At 41.3% G+C, this 20,003-nt stretch overlaps 3 protein-coding genes across 9 annotated transcripts in view; 2 read left to right on the top strand and 1 right to left on the bottom strand.

Moving 5' to 3' along the window:
- LOC110258217 (olfactory receptor 51G2-like) overlaps positions 1 to 20,003 on the bottom strand; it is a 96,972-nt gene that overhangs the window by 36,880 nt on the left and 40,089 nt on the right. The gene's annotated exons all lie outside the window — the stretch shown is intronic.
- On the top strand, positions 547 to 19,124 carry LOC146399677 (olfactory receptor 52D1-like). Of its 4 annotated transcripts, none has more exons than XM_084975009.1 (3): positions 580 to 675; positions 15,006 to 15,974; positions 16,989 to 19,124. In XM_084975009.1, exon 2 carries the CDS (start codon positions 15,131 to 15,133, stop codon positions 15,965 to 15,967), a length of 837 nt encoding a protein of 278 aa, XP_084831135.1. In that variant the 5' UTR covers positions 580 to 675; positions 15,006 to 15,130; the 3' UTR covers positions 15,968 to 15,974; positions 16,989 to 19,124. The 4 variants fall into 4 exon arrangements, with proteins under 4 accessions (XP_084831132.1, XP_084831135.1, XP_084831133.1 ...); XM_084975007.1 differs by having other exon boundaries at positions 600 to 687; XM_084975006.1 differs by having other exon boundaries at positions 547 to 687; positions 15,006 to 19,124.
- Positions 552 to 14,136, top strand: LOC146399678 (olfactory receptor 51L1-like). 4 transcript variants are annotated; one of them, XM_084975000.1, is made up of 3 exons: positions 567 to 675; positions 1,752 to 1,898; positions 9,082 to 12,487. In XM_084975000.1, the coding sequence occupies exon 3, from the start codon at positions 9,241 to 9,243 to the stop codon at positions 10,186 to 10,188; it is 948 nt and encodes a 315-aa protein (XP_084831126.1). In that variant the 5' UTR covers positions 567 to 675; positions 1,752 to 1,898; positions 9,082 to 9,240; the 3' UTR covers positions 10,189 to 12,487. The 4 variants fall into 4 exon arrangements, with proteins under 4 accessions (XP_084831124.1, XP_084831126.1, XP_084831125.1 ...); XM_084974998.1 differs by lacking the exon at positions 1,752 to 1,898 and having other exon boundaries at positions 552 to 687; positions 9,200 to 10,319; XM_084974999.1 differs by lacking the exon at positions 1,752 to 1,898 and having other exon boundaries at positions 9,200 to 14,136.

The following is a 20,003-nucleotide window of genomic DNA, read 5'->3' as shown; positions in this document are numbered from 1 at the left end:
CGGAATATGCCAGACACGGAAGCGAAAATGCTACACAGGAGACGTTGAAGCAGGTTGAAATGTCTTAGCATGTCACAAAGACTCCTCCTTTCTCACACTGCTATAATTTCTTTATATAGTAAATTAAAACACATGCTTGTCGGCCTGTGGTGCCCAATGTCCATCTTCCTCTTCCTGGCATCTGTACTTGAGTGTCCCCTGGCTCACTGCCTGGCAAGCCCTTCCCGGTCTGCACACATTTGTTCTAACACACAGATGCTAGGGTTTTGCCTCATTTGACTCCAAAGGGGTCAGCTCCAGAGACCAGGATGAGAGAATTCTCTAAAGGGCCTCTTTTTTCCCCCCCCTCCTGCACTTTAGGCGTGGCTCAGCCAACGGAGCAATCAGAGTCTAAAGGAGCCACGCTTAGACAGGGCCAAAGATGGCTCAGAAACACAGGACTCTTTTTACAGCTCATTGCAAAACTTGTTGGCAATGACTTCCCTTAACCCCTGAGGGAACCGTCTGTAACCCCCAAGGGGAGGCTGTTGACAGCAATTGGCCAGTCTGCTGTAAAAGCACTCTTCACTCTGAAGTGCTGTCGCTGAAATCCTGCAGACACACTTTCAGCTCTGCTATTCTTAGGGTGCGTGGATATTGGGGCGCTTGGAAAGGAAAACAGAAACCGCCATACCAGTAAGTTCTGAGGTAAAGCTATTTTAATAGTTTTGTATCTTATATTCCCTCTCCTCGGGAGCATTTCAAATGTGCTGCAAAATTTTCTGCACATCTTAACTGAAGGATTAATTAATAGCAAAACCATTAAAATTGTGTCTTCAAAATACTTCATGATTGTTATGGCCTTTCTTTCTCTTCCTTAAAAGACAAATGGTGGGGCAATTAATTTTCTGTATAAATCTCTAATTGCTGCCCCAGAGTCATGAAGCGAGAAAAAGACACAAGATGAAAACAAATTTCATGTTAATTTACCATCAGTTAGAAGCCACCTTTCTCACAACCTAGCCATCCTCGATGCAACCCAGTACTCAAAAGTGAGGGAATAATTATTTTGCGAATAAAATGCATATTTTTATTATCACTCTCACTACTAATAATTTGTTAATAATTCTAAAAACTTGCTATTCCGCTTTCTTACTTATAAGCGATTAAAAGGAGTCTCTTAGTACATTACAGGCAGGGAGGGGAGCTAAAACTACTCGCCTGATAGCTGGAATAACCTCCATGGAAAGAAGAAACACAGTAATAGTTATCAAAAAGAAACAAAACTTCAAATGGCCAAATAGCCCCTTAGTCTCTGATAGACAGTTGGGATACAGCAAATACGAAAAGGTAGTTACATAACAGTTCTAATGTTTCCTACATCTTCAAGGGACACACAAACTTAGTTGTAAATTTGCAAAACACATTACAGGAGATGTGCATGCTAAATATGAAATATAATACATATATTTAGTATTTCTAAGTATCTTCCTTTCCATTCACTCATTAAATCTTCTGATAGTGCCAAATCAACAAACAAACATTACACGTAATGTTTTAATGAGCCTATTTCCACCTCTCTCTCTATCAGGCTTTCTTGGTCTAAGTCAGAGCAGTTCCACCCTGTATTTCTCTGTATTTCCTGCTTCCTTCTTTACGCTTAGGAGGTAATCATTAACTGTTCACTCCAGGCCAGATATCTTGAACATTATCATACAATAGAGTGAAAATCATAAGTTCAGGGGTTTTCACCTCTGCTATCTGAATCCTAGAGTTCCATTCTTCATTTCTTCAACACCCGTTTGACAGTGACTGTGGTTAATTCTGGAGACAGAGTGTTAAGCAGGATGGACATGCAAGACAGATACGCCTCAGCCTCCTGAAAACTGGGGCGGATGGGATAAAACAGGCTTTTAAAGGTCAGTACCATAAAGTGGGCTCCCTACCGTGAACAGATGTGCTGAAGGGTCAAGTTTTACTCAACAGCAGTCGTGATACTTGACACCTCAGACTGTGGCCAAAAAGAGGGGAGGAAAAGGGTTTCTGAGAAAGAACAGAAGAAGAAGAAGGGCTCATCCCCAGGACAGCTTTAGTAATTGATGAAAGTTATTGGCATGTAAAAAGTCCCAGAGTTGAGAGTGCAAGGATATAAGTAGAAGGAGATGACGCAGAAGAGAAGGCAGAACTGCGGAGTCTGTAGGCCAGAGCAAAGTGATTAGGTATGATCCCGGGACAAACTCAAACTTTCAAGGGATTTACAAAGTAAAATTACATGATAAATTGATCAATCAGGGCAGGATGCAACTGCTAAGGAATTGCAGTTAAAATGGTGAAATGATCAAACACTAAGAGCATCAGTCCTGCTACCGAATAGCTGAGGACCAGACTTGACAGCAGAAAACTAGGTCAAAGAGTCTTCAACACTTCGAGCTGAGAAGGGGTCAGCTCAGGGAGTTGCAAGATGTGAACGTCCATAACGTCTGTTTAATTGGGGGGATCAAAAGATTTGGGGACGGAGACGCTATCAGGACAAGAGAAAAGGAGGTGCCAGTCATGTTTAGAATTTTGCAAGGACTACAGCCATCACACAGCCGTGTCCTGAGATAAGGAAGGTGTGGGTTTTAAATGTAGTTGTAAAAATGTATTTATTTGACTTCTTATACATCTAAGAAGAGACAGCCAGTCTGGGGTTTGATGTACATGTCAGGGCTCTGATGATAAAAGTGCCCTTGGAAAATGAACTTGGAAGTGAAGGTCATGAATACGGTTTTGGGGTCATGGGGGTGAGTGTGTTGGAAAGGAAACAGGCGTACCCTGAAAAGCTTGAACAGTATAACAGGGTACAACGGAATTACCGAAAATAGTCTGAAAAAGAAGGAAAAAAATATTAAGGGAACATGGCGTCAATGAAGCCAAACGGGAAGGTGTTTTAAGGAGGGAAATGAGGGTGTCAAAACCGTGTGACAGTGGCTTCACCTGGGTACTGCAAGTATCCTTTGCTTTAGAAAAGCAACGGAAAACTTACCAGGGACAGGGTTTGTGCAGTGGCAGAAATTAACTATTTAAACTTTATTTTAAATGAACTTCAGACTTGCTGTTCAGAAAAGGTACCAAAAATAAAATCACCCAATCCCACCCCCCCATAAACCTTGTTCTTATTTAAAGATTTTTTTTTTATCCCCATCTCCCATCCTAGGTGACGGCTTTTCTGCTGTCCTGCACTCTAGATTCTCCAGCCAATATTTCACACAAATAGAACCACATAAGCATGTGCTTTTGTTCCTGACTTTAACTATAACGTCTTTTGTTTGAGGTTCATCCATGTGGCAGCACATATCAGCACTTTATTTTTATTGCTGCCAAGTCTTCGGGGTATGTGACATTCTTTTTTCCTAAATGGTTAAAGAATGAATATTTATTTATCGAAGCAGTGACCAGTTTCTAGGGAACCTCTCACAGGTTACACTGGGGGTACAATGTACAAGATGCCCCTTCTTGTCCCTTGTGCATTTCCCAGGCCAGCAAGCACAGAGCGCCGGACTGCACACGTGGCATATGCTGTTGCTGTTCTTTTTCACTCCAGGGCAGCAGTCTGGTCACTAGTTGATGGATGCTGATCCCCTGTTGTTTGGCTGTTGTGAGTAAGGCAGTGATAAGCATTCACATACAAGTGAGGACAGGTTTCCATCCTCTTGTGTAGACACCTAAGAGTAGGTCATGTGATAACTCTATTTTTTTAGCATTTGGGAGACTATTCTCCAAAGCTGCTGCAATGTCTTCTAGTCCCTTTGACAACATAGATGATTGAGATTTTTCCGTTACAGCATCAACACATTATTCTTTATCTTGTGAATGTAACCATTCTATAGGTGTGAATGGTCTGATGGTTTTGATCTGCATTTCCTTAAGGACTACAAATTGATAATGCGGTCTCCTTTGTCTTTTTATTACTGAGTTTTAAGAGCTACTTACACCTTTTGCATATGAGTCCCCTTAACAGACATTCATTTGCCAACATTTTCTTCCAATCTGAGGGTTTTCTTTTCACTTTCTCAAGAGCGTCTTTGTAGCACAAAAAAATTAATTTCAATTGTTCCTTTTTATCAATTTTTAAGAATCTTACTCTTCTCATTCTTTATTACATACCGATCCTGAAAACTGTACCAAGCGCTGCATCTCAGGACGGCTGCCTCCAGGCCCTCACCACTTGCACTTCCCAGCACTTGCGTGGTCCTCGCCTTCACACCCATGATGCTGCTGCTACCCTGCACCTGTTTGGTGAGAGGCTCCCTCACACATTATGTGACCATGGTCAGTAGGCACTTCTCCCTGCCTTTGTGATGAAGCCCACTGCTTGCTGGGTTGTAAAAACCAAGCAGATGTGAGAGAAAACACTCAGATTTGTCATCATAAAAAGTAGAAAATGAAGGTAATACCTATAACATAACTGGTAGACGAATCACATTAACACTAAAATAACACGCTATGTACATGAGAAAAGCAACCACAGGCCCCGCTCATCATACTGTACCTTCTCTGCCTCTCTAGTCATGACCAGTCTCTTTCTGAGCAGTGTATCTCTCTCAGCTTTCTAGTGGCAGTTGCCTCTGTAACAACTAGTATTTAGAATCAGGGAAGCCATATAAAAACGACTTCCCTTCCAACCTAGATTCTTTTTATGTCTTTTTCTTGGAATACTGTTCAGGGATACAAAAGAACGAAATTCTGCCACCTGCAACAATGCTGATGGACCTAGAAAGTATTATGCTCAGTGAAATAATCAGAGGAAGGCAAATATTCTTTATAGCTTATATCTAGAATCTAAAAAACAAAACAAACAAATGCATATAAGAATTACATTGAGGAGTTCCCGTCATGGCTCAGTGGTTAAAGAATCCGACTAGGAACCATGAGGTTGAGGGTTCAATCCCTAGCCTTGCTCAGTGGGTTAAGGATCCGGCGTTACCGTGACCTGTGGTGCAGGTCGCAGATGAGGCTTGGATCTTGTGTATCTGTGTGTGGCTGTGGTATAGGCCAGCAGCTACAGCTCCGATTGGACCCCTAGCCTGCAAACCTCCATATGCTGTGGGTGTGGTCCTAAAAAGACAAAAGACAGAAAAAAAAAAAAAAAAGAACTAAATTGATGTGGGGCAGATTAGCAGAAGAGAATGCAATTTAATTGTGTCCACACAAAGGTCTCACAGATCAGGGGCCTAAGAAGGGACCGAGGCAGGCAGTTTTTGTACTTTTTATACAGAAGCACAATAAACCTGTGAGCAATTGACAGCACAAAGTTTAGGATAAGAAAGTGGGAAGTAACAGAGTTTATTTCTTCAGGGTGCTTGGCCCTGAGTCCCCTGGCTCTGATGATAGGGTGCCTCTGCCTCCTGGCGCAGGGGTGCCTTCCACATCGGAGGCTTAGGTCCCGCTTTCGGACGGCAGAGGTAAGGACGTTCCTGCGCCAGCCGTTTCTCACGCAACTTCCGTTCAAAACGTGCAGCACCCCACCACAGCGCATTTGGGGCAGCTTGCCTTGGGCCCCGGGGATTCCTAAGCCACTTTAAGAACATCAGTCCTTGGGCTAAGTTTATTGAAGAGACCCATTATTGTACTGGACAGTTCTTCCAAGATAGCATACCGCCTTTCTGTCTTCTGCCTGTGTACACAATCATGGAATCTTGCACCGTCCTTACTGTTGATATTCTGAAGTGCCACGGTTAACATTTATCATTTTCATAATGCACGTACTGATACCCATGCTAGTTACTTATCTATGCAAAAATGTAACATTTTGGGGCAACTTTCTTCTTGAGACTTTCCTATCAAGACAAATCTATATTCAATCATTGCCCCATCTCCTATCCATTCACTAGGTTTTCCTTGTTCCTATCTTGAGAGCCCACATCCAACTTTCTTACCTGGAATAACACACGTGTCCCACCTTAGGTTATAACATAGGCACAGAAAGAAGAAAATTTAAACTGCCATTTATGTTTTTTTATCCTGTTTAAATATAATCAACACTGTCACTGTCAGCAGCAGCAACACCCTCACCGCTCTCACTGCTTAAATCAGTTCATATTTAGTTTGCTCAGTCATCTCCATACTATTTAAATTTCTGAAGTATTATAGTCTTCCTAAATTAGTGTGGTATAGTCAGACCAGCATCAACCTGACCAAGAATTATTACTATGCATAACATAACTCTGTAGGGTTTTTTATTTTGTTTTCTAGTTTGTGTCCTTTTTTTTTTTTTTTTTTTTTTGCTTAGAAGGTCAGTTTAAAAACACTATCATTAAATAGGGTGAAAGAAATAAGTTAGCATGTTTAAAAAAGAACAAGCAAAAACTTATTCAACTATTTTATAATTAGTAAAATAATAGGATAAAAGCAAGTACATAGCTATACAATACTATACACAGAATAGAGGCTTGAACTGCAGAAACTTTTTCAGGAGTGGCTTAAAAACCTAGTTTGGACAGAAAAATTGAATAACCGTACAAAAGTAAGATTTATGTATGCCTTGTAAAGCAATAGAAGAAAACAGCTGCATGGGTTTTATGGGCTCTGGGGAACCACTCAGTAACTTGGACTCGACAAACACGATGCTCACAGGGAAGCCTCAAAATAATTCAGACATAGGCTGGTGTGCACACACGTGCACACATGCACAGACACACACACACACACACACACACACACAAATAACTGCCTGCTCCTGGACATAATTTAGGAGAATTTCCCTTATATTTATGGCTCCAAATTACTCATCTACCATCTCGGCTGGAAAACTAGGTATCTCTTTTGCTTCTAATTGAAATTCCAGGAAAGGAGAGCTTTTAAAAGGTAATTCTTCCTCCTGGATTTTATCTCCTCTTTAAGTTTCTTCTGCATAATTAGATCAGGCCTTTGGGTGTCTGCTTTCTTTCGAGGGCTTTCGATCACTATACCTTTTCCAAAGTTGTAAATTTCTCTCTGATTCACCAGATTTCAAAAATTACCAATGGAGATATTAAGTGCAAGTGAAATAGCTACAAATGCCATGCCACCGTTCTAGGACGAATTCCTTGGATCTTATTCATTAAATTTATGACCCTTAAATTTCTCCTCATTGTTTTTGTAAAAAGTAGCACAGATTCAGGCTACATACTCGTTTTTAAAATATAGCAAAGAAGCATGCAGCACTCTCCTGAGAAATACTATGAATAACCAATGTTTCTGAGAAGATTTAATATACCAGGGTTTTAAATTCTTTTCCTGTTGAATTTTTTTTGTTTTTTTTTTTTTTTTTTTTTGTTTTGGCCATACCCATGGCATGTGGAAGTTCCCAGGCCTGGGATCAAACCTGTGCCATGGCGGCAACTCAAGCAGGATCCTCGACACACTGTGTCAAAGCGCTGCCTCAGATTCTTAGCATGAGTCACCTACTCTGTTCTCACACAGCCCCTGTTACAGGTAGTGTTACTGTTACTGCCCACGGTTTACAGTTTTAAAACTAAGGCTTGAAGAGAATAAATTTATGGTCAAAGACATGCAGTTGTGGAAACCAAGGGCGACCCATGCGTTTAAACTTTACGCACTGATACAGTTGGTTAAGGAAATCAGCATCCAGTATGGCAAGATTCACGGCGGGCACAATCTCTTTTACCCACTGCATTAAAGAGCCCGGCTGCTCAACCGCTATTTCTTAGGAGAGTCCCTTTACTACTCTAGGCCTGATACTTCATCAGAAAAATAAGAGTAACTAGACATTTTTGCGTAGGGGTTTCGTAAGTTTTATGGAGCTAATCTTAAAAAGTGTTGCTGTCCTGGGGGCAAAGCATTATTCCTTTCAGCAGATGTTGGCTGTTCTCAGGATGGTGGAAATCCTGCTTCCTTGAAACGGGGAACTCACTGCATTAAGAGGAATACAGTGTGGTTGTGCATGGACCACAGTGAAACTAGAGTCATCTTTCAAAAGCATGAATGCGATCCTACCATTGACCATCTCAAAACGTAGACACATAGACACCTAAAATCAGCACCCCTACATTTATTTGTTTATTTAGGAATTATATAAAACTGTCCTAAATGTACTTAGCGCTCCAGGTTTATTTCATACTACCTCTCAAATCGAGCCTCTATCCACATTCAAAATCTCTTCTGTAAATTACTACAGATTCCCAAACTCCTCCTCCTCCTCTTGGCTTCATGATCTTTCTCCCTTTCTTTCCTTCCCCACCACACAATCCTGGGTCAACATTTTCCCACCCTTAGGACCTCAGCTTAAATATTACCTCCCAGGGAGCTTTTGCTAACATAATACATGTATTTCCATAGCATTAATCAGTTTATATTTTGACTACCAAAAACAGTGTCTAGAATGGGCAGTTTTATAGGCATCTATCTATCCATATATATTATATACAATGTGTGTATGTTAAAAATAAATTTATAACTTAACCCAAATAGCTCCTTAAGGCAGGACACTTTAGCAGATTACTCATTTAACGCCACATCATTAAGATATTTTAAAAATTAAAAAAAAAAAACTTAAGTCAGAAAACAGAAGCAATTTAGCCATTACCATACAGCCAGTGTCAGATGTAGGACTAGAATACGAATTTCCTGAGCGCCAGTCTTGCTCTTTGGTCCACACTCTTAAGATTAAGAGAGGAAACCAAATACAGGAAGAGCGGAGCCATGGATATATTGTAACAGGACGCTGGTGGATTCTAATGTAATCACACGTGTGAGTGTTTCCTCTGAAAGGACAGGGACTCTGTATGGATGACACTCCTATGTCCCTGTTTCCCTCACTCAGTTTCCTCAATGAACATGAAGGAAGATACCAACCGTCAGTATAAGGGAGAGACTGTCCCTTTCCAACCTCTTCCCCTTGAGTTTAATCTCTAACCTAGTTTTAGGCTGTCCTCTCCTGCAGCCATACCACATACCACGTTAAAAAAATGGAAGCTAAGTTCAGATACGCTGTTTATGTATGCTATTTTGTATCTTGATTAAAATAGTGTTAATGCGGAAATTAAATAGCGAATGCGAATTTTATTTTAGAACTTCTGTATACAATTTTACTAGTGCCTGAATGCTTTTCTTTGACTATAGGGTTTAAAAGGCAGAGAGAGGAATTCATGCGGAAAAACAGCATAAGCACAGAATGGAGATGTTTTTATGAAATAAGCATCTTGGCAATGATGTGCTAACCCAGACTCTCTTGTCCTAGAGATAACAGGCGACCCACTCCTGGACATCAAATTAGACGGCATGGTTTTTTTCAACAGCAGTTCCTACAAACCCTTTCTTCTGACCGGCTTCCCCGGCGCGGAAGCCTCACACCCTCTGATTTCCGTGCTGTTTTGTGCCCTCTACCTAATTGCGCTGACGGGGAACCTCACCATCCTGGGGGTTATCTGGGTGGAAGAGTCACTTCACGCACCCATGTACCTTTTCCTCGCCATGCTGGCTGCGAGCGACCTGGGCCTCTGTGCCGCCACCATGCCCACTCTGCTCCAGCTTTTCTGGTTCAATGTCCGTGAAATAGACATGGATGCCTGCCTCGTCCAGATGTTCTTCATCCACGTCTTCTCCCTCACGGAGTCAGGCATCCTGCTCACCATGGCTTTTGACCGCTACGTGGCCATCTCCAACCCACTCAGGTACACGACTCTTCTGACCAGTTCCACCATCGCAAACATCGGTGTGGGGCTTCTGGCACGGGCTGTGGCTGTTATCTTCCCAGGACCCTTTCTCATTAAGAGACTGAGGTTTTGTGAAGCCAACGTGCTTTCCCACTCATACTGCCTGCACCCGGACATCATCAAACTCTCCTGTTCAGACCACCGCATCAGCAGCATCTATGGCCTCGTCATGATTCTCACCACTTTCGGAGTGGACGCTGCCCTCATTCTTCTCTCGTACGTAAAGATTCTTATCACTGTGCTAGGCATCGCTTCCCGGGAAGAACAACTCAAAGCCCTTAACACGTGCGTCTCCCACGTCTGTGCTGTGCTGCTGGTCTACGTCCCCATGATAGGGGTATCCGTTATCCATCGCTTTGGGAAGCATGTCCCACCCGTGGTGCACATTATCATGGGCTATATATACTTGCTGATGCCTCCTGTCCTCAACCCCGTGGTATACTGCATTAAAACCCAGGAGATCCGTACCCGGATTCTGGGTAATTTACTGAAATTACAGCAGAAAGGACGTTAAAGTCATTCACACATTTCTGGAGTAATCATAGGAAATTCATGTCTAACTTGGGCAAAGAAAACATATGTCACTGAGAAACAGTCCTACGTTTACAATCCTTCTGCATGTTTTATTTCTCTCAAAATTTTGAAATCGGCAACATTGTATGACTTGTTATTTCCCTCCGATAACTTACCTAACAGCAGATGCTATGTACCTGTACACATAAAGGGTAAATTCCCAATAATCTCTGCAGTCAGAAAGCCATAGAAACACGAGCACATATAGGGTCATCCATAAAACTGTGAGTGTGTAAACAGTATGATATAAAGGAACGGACATAATTAGGATATAAATGTATTACTGATGTTGAACTTGCTTGTAATGCACACTATCTTGACAAACAACGAAAAATGGTATTCGGGCAAGAGATAAGGTACTTATGGCTACTTCTGCATACAAATCCCTCTCCCCCAACCCTTACCACAAATGGAGACGGTAAGGAAAAGCTGGCAGAAGATGACAGCATCTACAATGCTATGCATCTAATATTGCACCATAGAATCGACCATTCAAGAACCTATATGCTCACAGAGGTCTTTCTGTGCTAACGAGTAAGTTTCTAAAAAAGCTACCTCAGCTGACCTAATTCTACTCTGGGGCTCTAGTAACTATAGTTAAAACTATTATCCTCCATTTATTATATGTGAACTGATCATATACCTTTTGTCACATATGAAACATCATCTTTGAGCACCACTGAAAGATCTCCAAAGGCTGGAGATAATACGGCCCCGTTTAGTTAATGGAAATATTAGGTAAATTTCCATCATATATTTAACAGATACCCTTGAGCTTCTAAACACCTGAGGACATAGCAATGGGTATATACAGGCCACAATCGCTGTCTTCGTGGCGACTACAACAAATGGAATTAGGAAAACACCTTGAAATCAAGTATCAGTGGAAATTGAACCACGTCTTCTTACTCCACCAACTGAAAAATACCCATCACGTTCGGGGAGTAATGACTCTGGATGAACTTGTCACCCAGGGTCAGCTCAGAGACAAGTACCTCTGAGTTGATTGTGGACAAGGTCACACTGCATGTACCTAGTTCCCAGGGTCAAGTCTCAGATATTTGGGAGCTGCCCAGATATCCTGGAGAGGATGAGACCAACCAGCTGCCCAGTCAGTAATCTCCCCATAAAAGAAATAATTCAGGCTTCTGCTTTCCTCACTTAATGGCCTTGCTTATATTACGTTATCTAGCTCTAAGGATTAAGAAGATCATGGCTTAAAAAGATGGCTTGCTAGGTTATCAAGGAAAAAAAAAAACAAAACAAAGTCGTATTTCTTTGACTAGTTACTAAGCATCTGCAGACCTTGCTAAGTGCTTCACATTTGTCATCTTGTAAACATGACCGAGAGAGGGTACGGTTTATCACACCCAGTTGACAGAAGATGACATTAAGTCTTAAAGGGCGATTGGTTCCCGGCATAGAACTACGACCACTGTACTTGTCTCCTCCACCCCAAACCATTCTCTGCAGAGAATACGATGTTGAAACTAATAATGAACCTTTCACTAAACCACAGCAAGTGGCAGTCCGTTCCCAAACCAGATCAGTGCCATCTGTCCTTTTCGACACCTTTACCTAAAAATGAAACTCCTCACGTGATTTTTTTTTTTAAGTGAAAGCAAAATGTTCTTCCCAAGGTGAATGGATAAGCTGTGGTACACCAGTACAACAGAGTGCGATTCAGGAATAAAAATAAGCTATCAAGCCGCAAAAAGGTGTCAGAAACCCTTAAGTACATATTGCTAAGTAAAAGAAGCCAATAGGAAAAGGCCAATAACACAGTATGAGTCCCACCAACGATATGCCATTATGGAAAACAAAAACCAAAAAACGATGGAGACAAAAAAGATCAGGAGTTGTCAGAGGGATTAGAGGGAGGGAGGGATAAACAGACAGACACAGGGGGTCTGCAGGGCGGTGAAACTGTCGCATAGGATGCTGTACTGGTAGATGCATGCATGCCACTGTCCCTTTGTGAAAACTCATAGAATGTACAACACAACAGGGAAGCCTGAAGGAAACCATGAACTGCAGTTAATAAAGTGTCAATATGGGCTTATCGATTGTAACAACTGGACTTCAACAATGCAAGATGTTACTATTGAGACAAAACTGGGTGGATGCGGTGAAAGGGATATACGAAAACGCTATACTTTCTACTTATTTTTTCTGTAAAACTCACACTGCTCTATAAGGTGATATATGTTAATTTTTATTAAAAGGCTTCCTTTGAAAAATGGGGTTTCTTCAAATTTTCTGTCATACTTTCCCCTCAGGGAAACTTTAAATTATCCCAACAAAAGAGAAATGGTAACGTCTGACATATATTAAAAGAGCCTCAACAGCTGGGCTTTGTCATAAAAGACGTTCTGTTGCAGAAAAGCCCTGGCCTAGGAAATCGTATGTGTTATAGGATTCTAAGGCCTGCCTCCTGAGCTGGCAAAACAATGCTCTGGGAGAGAAAATTGTCACATGCAGCGTAAAACGGGAAAATACTATTTTAATTATTTCACAAGTATAAACGGTAAATTAAGTCAGCTAACCTAATTACTGATGGTGGTTCTCAGGTATAAAAGCAGTCACCCAGCATAAAATACCCAAAAGACTTTCCAGCCCAGAGGTTATTCCCTGGGCTCTTTTTATGGAAATCTGGTACAAAACAGTTGAATCTACACGTGTGTCTCTCTGGAGCCTTATAAGCCAATGGGACTTTTTACCTTGAGCTACGACTATCACTGTGGGAGATACTGAGAGGAGATTCCAGATCTGCCTTTTTATGTTTCAGGGGTCTAGAAAAATCATGCATCTGAAAGGTACATCTGAACAGTTTGGTGGTGAAAACTGTGGCTTCTGCAATCAGGATCCTTGGATTTCAAAGCAGGCTTTACGTATTCATTAGCAACGTAACCTTGGCAAAGTCCTTCAGTGCCTGAGTTTCCTCCCGTGTGAAATCGGGATGCTAACAACGGTACAGTAGTGGTGACCACACAGCTGGATAATCCATGTCAAGCGGTGAGAATAGTTTTCTGAAGCCGTTCAGCATCTTGTACGGACTGATAAATCTCTGCAGTGATTATTTATTTTCACCATCCCTGCTGTGTGGCCGTTCCTGTGCTGATATCCGATACGTCCTCTACAGAACCTGCTGACACCTGCCACCTGCGCAGGTGTTATCCACCAAAGACAGGCAACACGAGCAGATAGCGGATAAATGAAGCAAAGCTTCCGCCTTGAGAGGTTAATGAGATGGTGGCTCAACTCCATATTCTAACGAAATAATCATTCAAAAAATCTCTCCCTGGGAGTTTTCCTTAAAAGTCACTCACCTATTCTATGTGTTTGCCTCTTGATAAAAATTTTTGTCTTTCCTTCCTTGCCTAAATTTTATGAAAGGGGGGAGAGAAAGAGAGAGAGAGCATGATAAATATGTGTTGATAATGTAATAATGGACTCTACTTCCTTGAAAAGGGCTGGGATAATGTACAAAGGATTTCATTTAACTCAGGGATGATTGCTAGGTTTCCTGAAATGCAGGGTAGTTTTCCACCTGCTGGACGGTGTGACAGCCTCCCATGAAAGGGGAAGCCCACGCAGATTCCAGATTTTTGTGGTTCTTTTAAATGAAATAACATTTATCATCCATAACTTTAAAATTCCCAAGGGCTGCTGTCAAGAAGCGTTGATACACATATATACATGGCGCCTTTGCCAAGAGTACTGCTTTTGATTACAAACCTGACGGAATGGATTCATGTTTTATAGTCCTGGAAAACAGATAAATTTGTATTTGAGTAATTTTTTTAGAAAACAGGTCTTATTTTATAATTTTGATATATTAAGATTAACGACTGTTGCCGTTAAATAAAAGTTGCAAAAATTTGATCTTATTCTTTTGTTGATGAAGATGAAAATTGTAGTTACTCTACTTTGCAGAAGTTTCTTTCAGTGACAGGTGCTGAATACTGCTGATTTTTTTCAGCGAGTTTTCTTGTTCTGAATTTTGTACTCTGCACTCTCAATTTTGTCTCCTTTGACTCCATTTCATGATACTGAGAGCTAGTCTTATTACAGTATGGATAATATTATAATTTTTGCACAGCAGTTTAAATGATATGTTAATTTTACCATTATCTTCAAGGGTTCAGAAGAGAGGCAGATCGGTAAAACTTTTCTCTTTATTGTGGAAAAAAAAAAAGAGTCCAAGGGAAAATATTTGACTCCCTCCGATGGGAAACAAGAATTCAGTGTTCATGCTGCCTCCTGTTATTTCAAAGCCTACCAGTCAAGGCCTCTCCTCCCCATTTGTCCACTGAAGAATGGAATATTAAGTATCTCCAATCTTCTCCTCACTGTTACAAAGACAAAGGAGAGAGAAAAATTGTTTTTCTGTATTTAAGAATTTCTTATCCACTTAGAGGGAAAACCGTACACAGAGAACAGTTAAATGATCACAAGACATAGGCATAAATTATGCACTGATAACAACTGGCATCACAAAAAGTAAGATTCATCTCTTAATTTTTCTGATTCACAGTTGTTGTTGTGTTTTTTTTTTCCCAGAGAGCAAAAGATGTCCCATAAAAAGGGAGTGGTCTACCCACTATCCTTCGGTTAGTCAGCAGCTTTTCTCAAACCGCTTTATTCCCCTACTTTATCATACCAACGTCAATGGCCAAGACTGGACTAAGAGGAAGGAACAAACGCTCTTTTGGTCCTGCCACTTACTCGAGCCCTTTCCCTCTGTTTCTCACCTAGCAGACGCCGGCCACGTCTCTATAACCACATCCAACCACACATCGGCTCGCCTTACTGCGTTTTTGCTGACTGGGGTCCCAGGGCTCGAAGGCTCCCACATCTGGATCTCCATCCCTTTCGGCGTCATGTACCTTTTGGCTGTGATCGGCAACGGCCTGGTGATGGCCGTGGTGGTCTGGGACAGAAGCCTCCATGAGCCCATGTATGTCTTCCTGGCCATGCTGGCACTCAACGATGCCCTCCTCTGTACCGTCACGGTGCCCAAAATGCTTCTCATTTTCTGGCAGGGCCCCTCCCTGTTGACCTTTCCAGCCTGCCTCGCACAGATGTTTTTTGTTCACGCTCTGTTCCTTTCTGAGTCGGCGGTTCTGCTGGCCATGGCTGTGGACCGCTGCGTGGCTATCTGTGCACCCCTGCATTATGCCACTCTCCTCACGGGCTCTCTCATCAGCAAGGTGGGCCTGGCTCTGGTGGCTCGAAGTGTGGCTGTGGTCACCCCCGGCGTCCTCCTCATTCTCCGACTGCGCTTCTGCCACAGCAACATCATCCGCCACACCTACTGTGAGAACATGGGCATTGCCAAGCTGGCCTGCAATGACATTGCCCCTAACAGCATTTACGGGCTCACAGCTGCCCTCCTCACCACGGGCTTGGACTTTGTCCTCATCTCCCTGTCGTACTGGTTAATTCTGAGAACAGTCTTCCGACTCCCTTCTAAGGAGGCCAGGACAAAGGCCTTGGGGACCTGCGGAGCTCATGTATGTGTCATCCTGATATTCTATTCTCTGGCTTTCTTTTCCTTCTTTACCCATCGCTTTGGAAACCACGTACCCAAGCATACCCTGATCCTCCTGGCAAACCTCTACTTACTGGTGCCACCCACCATGAACCCCATCGTGTATGGAGCAAAGACAAAACAGATAAGGATGCGAGTGCTAGGCCTTTGCAGCCGTGCAGAATGATCCAAAGGTAAGGAAGCAACAGGAACGGGGCAGTCTGGGGGGAAAAAACAGGCCTAAATGTCAGGTCTGAACCATCCTGGGCAGACGTATCCCCAGAACACCTAACCGCCGCATAGCAATTTACAAACTGGTGGTTCCCAATGTCATCTTCCCGATTTGGGGTAAACGGGAAGCTACAAGGAACTGCCCTGGCAGCATCAAGAATTATCTCAACATATTAAGGTAATCTGCCATTGCAATTCTGTAACAGCATAGGGCATTTAAATATCCTTTTTGTAGTAAGTAATGCCTCTTCTAGGTCAGTCTGCCATAGACAAAATACAAACCTCAGGAGTTCCCTGGTGGCCTACTGGTTGAGGACCTGGCATTGTCACTGCTGGGGCACACATTTAATGGCTGGCCTGGGAACTTCCATATGCGACAGGTGCAGCCGAAGAAAATGTGCATATGGGGCCAGGGATTAGTTTGGATCCCAGGTACATCATGACATCCACAGGACCCGGAATATGCAAATAATTAATAAATATTTGTTTAGTGAATAAATGCCTGACTCAAAAACAAATGCTAATGATTTTATGTAACACATCTCCTGACATGTCTTTGTGTATATAGGACCTAGAATTAAACTATTTCTTCTCCTTTCATCTCAAAAACTTCTCCTTTAGCTTCCAGAAGTCTCTTTCTTACCCTCTGCAATACTTTAGTAAAACAAAGATTCTTTTGGTAACAAATGATAGAAATTTACTCTGGGTAGATTAAATAAACAAGAAGCAGGACATTTTACGGAAACCTTCCAAATGATGCCGTGACAGCCAAGGATGATCTGAATCCCTACAGCTCAGGTAGGACCAAAGCCAGGCTGCTACTGCATCTCAGCGCAGGGGACCGTGAAGGTCTTTACTGAATGGAGGACACTGCTGTCTCCCCTGCAGTCACTGTGGGACAGGAGGTAATAATTTCTCCCTATTGGGTCAGACTGCTAACCGGGATCAATCTGTTTTACCCCTTATTTCGATTTAAGGCGTATAAACGTGTGTCCGACAGTTCCGAAGAAGAGGACACTGTGGTAAATGGACAGGGTGAGGCGCACTGGACTCATCTGGTCCCTTTACACAAGCACGTGCGATTTTCCCGGCTGAGCTCTTCCCAGACCTGACATTCTCGTTGACCGCACTCCGTAGGACCCGGGACGCATTTCATCACCTATGAACTTATCTGCCATAATTCCTGCAGCATAGTTCCTTATCTCCACTCTAAAACAGTCACTTGCTGATAAACAAAGGAGCTGAAATATTTCCCTGGGGTCAGACAGTTACAAAAGTGTATCAGGAATCTAACAGAAACCTACACGTGGCCAAGTGTGTGAATTAATTGAGCGTCTTGAAAATATTCATATGCTGTTGTCATTCACTTTATAAATGCACACGGCTGCTTCCAGATTTTTTGTGTAATCAGATGGTTATCCACACTGCACTTTTTTTTAAAGATATTACGTTTTAATAGTTATTTGATTGAATAACTGAATGACAAAGTGTGCTAATGACGTATTTTGCAGCAAGGTAGAAGAAAAGGTTAAACACTTAGGTGGTGATGGAGTCTTCAGTGGTCTTCTCCGCTTTGATTTTGTCCTGCTATCGTGATTGGCCACGAAGGGCTTTCTGCAGCATAAAGACGATCAATGCCTAATCCAAAGGCTAACATCTGACATTATGAGAATGGCTGCTTTGCATTTTTGCCTGATAATAGGGGATTTGAATAAAAATGAATTATTATTTGGAGGCTGGCAGCTGAAGCTCTGATGGGACCTCTAGCCGAGGGGAAAAAAAACAAATTATATTTGGGCTTCTGGACATCTTATAGATTCTTCAGGTAAGCAGAGAATGCTTTTAGAAGGCAAATAAATACTCATGATTTTATCAAACAAGGTAATATGAGTAAGAAAGAGTGTCTCCTGATACATTAAATCCATAGACAAATGAGATAGATGCTTATCATCTTGTAATCCTGGGCAAGAACAAAAGGGCTTCTTTCTTTAGGAGCCCTAACTACTTGCTGGAGAACTAGCCTCCAATCTTCAGAAAGGTCGCAAAAACAAGATAAATGCTTCCGTGCTCAGTTCATAATAGAAACTTGCCATTCAGTTAGTCAGTCAGTCATAGAGTCAATCACTCATCTCTTTACCAATAAAAGTTTATTGGAGAGAATTATTTAAATGTTAAGTATATGCATTTTCAAAATATTTTTGGTAAGATGCATTTTATGAATTTATGGTAATCCTAATTGTATATTTTAAGAGTTAGGATAAAAGAGGATAATTTGTAAACTCAAAAAGTTGGGCCATCTATGAAGAAATTTGTTTAAACTAATTTTACTAGAATGTGAAATGCAAAATTTAAGATGCAATAATTTAAATAGACTTTTGTTAGGAAAAAACTGATGAAACTTTTCATTTTTTGGAGCACTGCATTTGAAAAAGGTGTAATCAGCATCCGAATGTTAAAAATATATTTTGTATGTGAAGGTCTTAAATGTTGGATAATTATAAACAGTTAAAATGTTATTCACACAACGCACAGCTGATGGCAATGTTCACATTCCTCTAAATTATTTCTCTTTTCTAGTAATTTTTATTTCGCTTATTTACTGTAAGGAACATTGTCTAAGTTTGATGTTCATGTATCTTGCTTTATTTTTATTTTTGACATCCCTTTGCTCAAGGTGAAATGCAGAGGGCGGGGGTAATTAGAGACAGGATATAGAAACAGGATGAAGAGGGATGGAAACAGCCGTAACTGAATTAAAGCCGGGGAACAGAAATTCTAATTGTACACCATAGGCCTGACATTTCACATTCTCATTTTAGGTTAATAAGATCTCTTTTATTCTATGAAATGTGAGTTTATGACACATCAAATCTTTCTCTCAAAGATTAAAAAAAAAAATCCAAGCTAGTCTTTAAGGATTGATTCATTTCTTTATCATGTATACATTCAATAATTATTACTAATTGTCTTTTTTGTATCAAGGTAGTTTTAAATCTCACAGGGAGCAAACTTCTTGAGACATAGTTGCTATTATAGCAGGAATATGATTTGTGAAAACATGTTACTTATTTTTAAGACCAATAAAAATACCGGGAGTTATAAGCATCCATAAAGTCTTCTTTCTGCTTCATTTATTTTTTGTCCTAGCAAATGTAGACATGTGAACTAAGAAATTTCAATTAAATTTGCAAGTTTTTTTCTACAACTCCATGCACAGCCATGTAGTAGATAATTTCAAAGTAATATGAAGAGACAGTTTGTATACTTGAAATGGTTCTGACTGAAAACTAAGAGACCTGTATTATCTGTCTCCTGCTACCACAAATTTATAGTAGTTAGACTTCAGGGAGTTAAATTCTTTACATTTAAATACTATATCCTTAATTACTACTAGATACATTTAACTCAAGGGATTGGAATCACCAGCTTCACTCTTGACACCAAGGCTTTCAAAAGTCCTGACCTTCAGTTTTCAAGGTCAAAATTATTTCTCAAAAGGGAACCCTCCTGCACTGCTGGTGGGAATGTAAACTGGTACAGCCACTATGGAGAACAGTTTGGAGATACCTTAGAAATCTATACATAGAACTTCCATATGACCCTGCAATCCCACTCTTGGGCATCCATCCGGACAAAGCTCTACTTAAAAGAGACACATGCACCCGCATGTTCATTGCAGCCCTATTCACAATAGCCAGGACATGGAAACAATCCAAATGTCCATCGACAGATGATTGGATTCGGAAGAGGTGGTATATATACACAATGGAATACTACTCAGCCATAAAAAAGGATGACATAATGCCATTTGCAGCAACATGGATGGAACTAGAGAATCTCATACTGAGTGAAATGAGCCTGAAAGACAAAGGCAAATACCATATGATATCACTTATAACTGGAATCTAATATCCAGCACAAATGAACATCTCCTCAGAAAAGATCATGGACTTGGAGAAGAGACTTGTGGTTGCCTGACGGGAGGGGGAGGG

This window comes from Sus scrofa, chromosome 9 (assembly GCF_054392235.1).
Source record: "Sus scrofa isolate SSC_HxYL_T2T_F1_AM1 chromosome 9, Sscrofa_HxYL_maternal_Yorkshire_Landrace_v2.0, whole genome shotgun sequence".
Classification (NCBI taxonomy): Eukaryota; Metazoa; Chordata; class Mammalia; order Artiodactyla; family Suidae; genus Sus; species Sus scrofa.
This window is presented reverse-complemented; position numbering and strand designations above follow the sequence as displayed.